Source organism: Vicia villosa, linkage group LG7 (assembly GCF_029867415.1).
Source record: "Vicia villosa cultivar HV-30 ecotype Madison, WI linkage group LG7, Vvil1.0, whole genome shotgun sequence".
NCBI classification, from domain to species: Eukaryota; Viridiplantae; Streptophyta; class Magnoliopsida; order Fabales; family Fabaceae; genus Vicia; species Vicia villosa.
Window position 1 is genome coordinate 56,045,144 of NC_081186.1, and position 6,562 is coordinate 56,051,705.

Genomic DNA, 6,562 nt, shown 5'->3' on the forward strand with positions numbered 1-6,562 from the left:
ACATCCAATCCTGTTCAGAAGAAACATACACTTCTCCTATGTGGGGAGGAGCTTTCATTGCATCATAATCATCATAGCATGTTTAATTTCAAAAAAAAAAAAAAGAAAAAAAGAAAAAAAAGAAAGAAAAAAGAGAAAAGAGATTAACATTCATATGCATGCCATTTTTCAGGTATCCAAAGTCAACACTTCTCATCAAGAATGGCTAACAGTGTGACCGTCAACAAAAAGACTACAAAGCATACCTTCTCTTGCAGTTTCTACCGTGAGGATATAACACCTTTGGTTCGATTGAGCACCCGAGTTACTGGGCAAAATTTGGATGAATTCAGAAAGACTTATGGCCACATTCTGCTTATGTTAACTACTCGCATTGATGAGTGGGGTCTCTACACTCTTCTTCAGTTTTATGATTCTGAGCTGCGTTGCTTTACCTTTCAAGATTACCAACTAGCCCCTACCCTCGAAGAGTATGCACACATTCTTCAAATCAAAGTTCAACATAAGGTTCCTTTTGTGTGTGCACCCGAGAAGCCCAAAATGGATCGCATTGCTGGTGCTCTTTATTTGAGCATGAAGGACGTTAAGGATAACTGGAAGCCTAATGGTGGGACCCATGGATTCTATGTGAAATTTCTGATGAGGGAAGCTGAAACCCTTGCTGATAAGGAAAAGTGGAAAGAATTCAATGCTCTCCTGGCCGTCATGATCTATGGATTAGTGATGTTCCCGAATATTCCAAATTTTGTTGATCTCACTGCCATTTGTCTCTTCATGGATCAAAATCCTGTACCCACTCTGTTGGCCGACACTTATTATGCCATCCATTCTAGGTATGGAAAAAAGGGATCAGTTGGGGGTTGTTTGCCAATACTGTACGAATGGTTTTCTTCACATTTGCCTAAAAGCGGAGCATTTGTCACTACAAGAGATTCACAAAAGTGGCCCCAAAGGATTATGGGACTTACTGCTAATGATATTGTTTGGTATCACCTCCGCACGGACATCGAGCAAGTTATAACCAGATGTGGAAGTTTTGGCAATGTTCCTCTCATAGGGACAAAAGGAGTTATCAACTATAATCCGAAGCTAGCACTGCGCCAGTTGGGTTTTGCACTGAAGGACAAGCCTTTGGAAAAAGAGATATTTGAGTCCGTTTGTTTTGAAAAAGGAACCGATCCAGAAGGTTTGGAGAGAGTGAGGAGTGCGTGGAACAAAATTCATACAGAAGACCGAACTACCTTGGGGGGAAAGAATGCCATTGCTAAGAAAGCTTATACTGAATGGGTTGAAGAAAGAGTTAAGGAGCGCCTGCTGCCTTTCCCGAAGGTTAGCCCTCTATATGAACAACCACCTGAGATTTTAACTGCCACTGTACCAGCTGAGGAGTACAACCAAGTACATGTGGAGAATATCAGGTTGCGAGAAAAAGGGGAAGACGCTAAAATAAAGTACTTCTTGGTGGATCAGAAAAGGGCTGAATTAGCACATGAGGTTAAAATACTGAAAGGAGGATCTTCCAGAGTTCAAAAAAGGGCTAGAACTGAAAAGGGTGAAAGAGTTACCACTGTTCGTATTGAGGACCATCAAAGGGTTATAGAAGAAGCGGTAAAGAAAGCAGAAGAAAAGCTCAAGCAAGAGTACAGAGAAGATTTAAGGGCTCACAAGCTCAGAGTAGAGAAAGAGGCTAGGGCCGAGGTAAAGGGTTTGAAAAAGAAGCTTGAAGAGGAAACCACTCAGAGGGCAGCAATCAAGAAGAAGCTTGAAGAGGAAATTACTCAAAGGTTAGCCGTGGAGACACAACTCAAAGGTAGTCATCTCCGTTCCGCTCGACTAACAGAAGAGAATGCAAAGCTCAGAAACCAGATAGCAGAAATGGAAAGTACATCTGAAAAGAATACCATCCCTGATTGCAAAGGATGTGAGAGCTTGGTGGCCCACTGTGATATGTTAGATGGGCAGCTGTTTCGCAAAGATGTGGTGATTCAAAGTTTTGTCAAAGGAAGAGATCGAGAAGTGACTAAGAAGATGTTTGATGAAACTAAGAAGTGGAGCGACGAGCACTTTAAACAAGGAGGACCTTTGTTTTACACCAAGATGGATTAGTGTTTGAGTTTGTATTTCATGACCACCACCAGGCTTGTTGGATGGGGTCCTTTGTCTTTTCTGTTGTTTGAACTATCTTGTCAATGTATGGGTATGCCCAAACTCAAAAAGAGATTATTAATGAAATTTGAGTCTTTTTGTTTCCTCTTGATGCTTATCTTTTGTCACATTGTTAAACATTCTTGATTAATATTAAATATTTTGGATACTCTGAAAATGGCACCTCACATCATATGCACACATGCACCTCATGCACATCATGCACAAACAGGTACATCAGATGGTGTTCTTATCTGACTGATCAGGTTTTCTCTTACAACAATTGCACCTCCGCCTACACATCGCTACTACACAAGGGCTAATCACTCACTGCAAATGGATCAGTTAAGGGACGATCTTATCCAGATGAGAACTCAGGTTACTGCTCAAATGGCTCAGTTCATGGAAGTCATGCAAAACATGGCTGATCGCCAAGAAGAACTCAGAATCAGGATGGACACAGTTGCTCAGGTTGTTGCGGACCCCCCGCAAAGAAACCCTGATGATATTCGTGTCAATGGTGAATCTGTGATCGGAGGACCTGGTGTAATTCCTCCTGCTGCTAATCAAGGTAATCCTTATGGGCCTCCCCAGCCCATTCCTGAAGGACAAGCCACACAACAAATCAGAAGAGCTGCTGCCATCCCCGTGTTGGAAGAAGATCGACATGAGGATCTATTTCCTGAAAGTGAGTTGGGATTTCCACATGATGCTGGAAGGTTGTTCAGAGGACTGGAGGAAAGGATGAGGGCCATGGAAGGCCAAGGACTCGGTATGGACATTAATGACTTAGGTTTGGTTCCTGGTGTCCGTGTGCCGCCAAAATTCAAAGTGCCAGATTTTGAGAAGTACAAGGGGAATACTTGTCCCAAGACCCATGTCCGAGCTTACTACCGCAAGATGCATGTCTATTCCGAGGATGAGGGGCTGTTGATGCATTTCTTCCAAGATAGCCTAACTGGGGCATCTTTGGAATGGTATATGAGGCTGGAAAGAGCTAGTATTCGAAGCTGGAGAGACTTGGTTGATGCCTTCATAAAGCAGTATCAATATAATGTTGACATGGCACCCAATCGCACTCAATTGCAGAATCTATCTCAGAAAACTAATGAGTCCTTCAAAGAATACGCGCAAAAATGGCGCGAGTTGGCAGCCAGAGTTCAACCACCTATGTTGGAGAGAGAAATGATGGACCTGTTCACCAATACTTTGGAAGGTCAATACTATTCTGCTTGTTCTGCATCCTCGAGTTTCGCCGAGTTGGTCATGATCGGTGAGAGAATTGAAAGTGGAATCAAGGCTGGTAGAATTCAGAATCCGAGTGCTGCTAGTTCCTCCTCTGGGGTTGTTGGAAAGAAACCTTATAACGGGTTTGCCAATAAAAGAGAAGGTGAGACGAGCGCTGCTTATTATGGTAAAGGCAAAAGCCAGGCTCATCAACAAGTGGCCGCCGTGACTATACCAAATGTTCCATTTCAGCAACATCAGCAACGAGGGTATACTCCGCGCCAGTATCAACCAAAGGCACCTGAGAGAACTTTTGACCCGATCCCGATGACATATGCACAAGTATTGCCATACCTCCTCGACTTGAAGTTGGTACAATTGAGAACTCTAGCAACTCCTGCTAAGTTGCCTCCTAATTGGGATGCTAATGCAAGGTGTGAATTCCACTCTGGAGCACCCGGGCATAACATTGAAAACTGCAAAGCATTGAAGTATCAGGTTCAAAATCTCCTCGACTCCAAGGCCATCGAGTTCACTCCTACTCCAGGGCCTAATGTTGTTCAAAATCCCATGCCCCCTCATGGGTCTCATGCTGCAAACGCCCTCGATTGTGTTGAAGATACTCGTTTGGTTAAGGACATGACTGAGTTAGGCTCTCTGTTGCCTTTACTAAAAGTAGAATTATTGAGAATGGGTCTATGTGCTGGTTGTGGAGAATTATGTAATGATTGCATGGCCACTTCCTCAGTTTGTGACAAAGTGAAGAATGGTGTTCAACAGTTGATAGATAGTGGGTATCTACAGTTTGAGCGCATACGACGGCCCGAGGTATTTGAGGATGAAATTAATGTGGCATCCATTCCCTACACTCCTGCTAAAATTCCAATTCCTGCTAGAGCACCTCCTTTGGTTATTACATCACCTGGTCCCGTTCCGTATACTAGTGAGAAAGCAATCCCATGGAATTATGGCGGAGAAGTTTTCTACCAAGGGGCCAAGTATGAGATTAAAGCACCGGTTGAGAAAGAAGATGTTGATAATGTTGTTGGCATTGGAAGAATGACAAGAAGTGGTCGTATTTTCAACCCTCCCCAGAGTACTCGCGATGACAATACAGAAGCTCAAGCTCAAGCAAAAGGGAAAGGAGTGACAGAAGATACTATGGACCAGGGGCAAAGTTCTAATTCTGAAGATACTATGGCCAAAGAGATGGAAGAGTTCCTAAAGATCATCAAGAAGAGTGAGTATAAAGTGGTTGACCAGCTGAGCCAAACTCAATCTAAGATCTCGATCTTACAGTTGCTCTTATGCTCCGAGACGCATCGAAATGCTTTATTGAGACTCCTAGGCACTGCCTTTGTCCCTCCTGAGATCTCAGTAAATCAGCTTGAAGGGGTTGTGTCTAATATCAATGCTGGAAACGGATTGGGATTCACTGATGCAGATTTGCCTTCTGAAGGTAGAAAACATAATAGAGCTTTGCACATATCTGTGGAGTGCAAGGGGACTATATTATCTCGTGTTCTTGTTGATAATGGATCTTCTTTGAATGTGTTACCAAAGTCGTCTTTAATGAGGCTAGACTATTCTGGTGTTGAGATAAGGCCGAGCGAATTAACTGTGAGAGCCTTTGATGGCTCAAAGAGGTCGGTGTTTGGGGAGGTTGATTTACCAGTGATGATAGGTCCTCAACTCTTCACTATTACTTTCTTTGTGATGGATATCCATCCGGCTTACAGTTGTCTCCTGGGTCGTCCATGGATCCATGCTGCTGGGGCCGTGACTTCCACATTGCATCAGAAACTCAAATTCGCCACTCAAGGGAAGATAGTCACAATATGTGGGGAGGAAGAGCATGTGGTAAGCCATCTTGCGTCTTTCAAATATATTGATGTGGAAGGGGAGGTCCACGAAACGCCTTGTCAAGCGTTTGAGGCTGTCCAGACTGTCAAGATCCCTTATGTTGAAAAGAAGAAGTTGGAGGCTCCTATGTCTTCACTAAAGGAGGCTAAAGCTGTGGTTGAATCTGGTCATCCTGAAGGATGGGGCCGAGTCTTGGATCTACCAATCAAGCAGGATAAATGTGGGATTGGATATCAGTTGAGTCAGAGTTCATCTAATGAGGCATCCAAGAAGCCCGGAGCCTTCGTTCCGATCAAGTTCTCTAGTGCTGGCATCGTCAAGGATCATATTTGCGCTGCTGATGATGATATGGATAGTGATTATGACATTGAAGAATGGATCAAGCCGTGTGTCCCGGGACAGAAGCTTCTCAACTGGTCATCTGAAGACATCATCTCAATTGCTCTGGATCAAAAGTAATACTGTTTGTTTTTGTTTATCATGCAATAATTCCTGTGTTCTGCCCAAGACACGGTGAACATATGTAGGGCCTCATTTGTTGTTTTTCAATGTTAAAATCATTAATAAAAGGACGTTTTTGCATTCAAATATTTTGTTCCCTGTCTTTCTTTTTTTACTTTTACATTTATAATTAATAAAAAAAATAATATAATAAAAATGGCAACGTTTCTTATTCATCATCATCCCTCCATTCTAAAATAAAGCATAAATCATAATCCATGCAGATCCACTTCTCCTCCAGATTCTATTGACAACGATCTTGCTATGCCTCGTCATGACTTTGACAACCCTATCTACGCCGCCGAAGAAGGGGATGAGGAAGATTGTGAATTGCCTGATGAGTTGGCCAGATTGTTGAAACAAGAAGAGAAAGTGATCGAGCCACATCAAGAGCCTATTGAGACGGTGAATCTTGGCACCGAAGAGACGAGAAGGGAGGTTAAAATAGGGGCTTCTTTGAATGAGAATGTGAAAGAAAAGTTGATTGGAATGTTGAAGGAGTATTCTGATATCTTCGCGTGGTCTTACGAAGATATGCCTGGATTAGATACTAACATTGTGGTGCACAGGCTACCCCTTAAAGAAAATTCTCCGCCCGTCAAACAGAAACTCAGGAGAACACGTCCTGATATGTCCAAGAAAATCCAAGAAGAGGTTCAGAAGCAGTTTGATGCAGGTTTTCTTGCTGTAACAGTTTATCCACCATGGGTCGCCAACATTGTACCTGTACCTAAGAAAGATGGGAAGGTACGAATGTGTGTCGACTATCGAGATCTGAATAGGGCAAGCCCGAAGGATGATTTCCCGCTTCCTCACATTGATGTAT

At 43.1% G+C, this 6,562-nt stretch overlaps 1 protein-coding gene across 1 annotated transcript; it reads left to right on the forward strand.

Moving 5' to 3' along the window:
- Positions 1–201: 201 nt before the first annotated feature.
- Positions 202–5,694, forward strand: LOC131619105 (uncharacterized). Its single transcript, XM_058890244.1, has 3 exons — positions 202–507; positions 589–1,451; positions 2,412–5,694. Exons 1-3 carry the CDS (start codon positions 202–204, stop codon positions 5,692–5,694), a joined length of 4,452 nt encoding a protein of 1,483 aa, XP_058746227.1.
- The last annotated feature ends 868 nt before the right edge of the window (positions 5,695–6,562 follow it).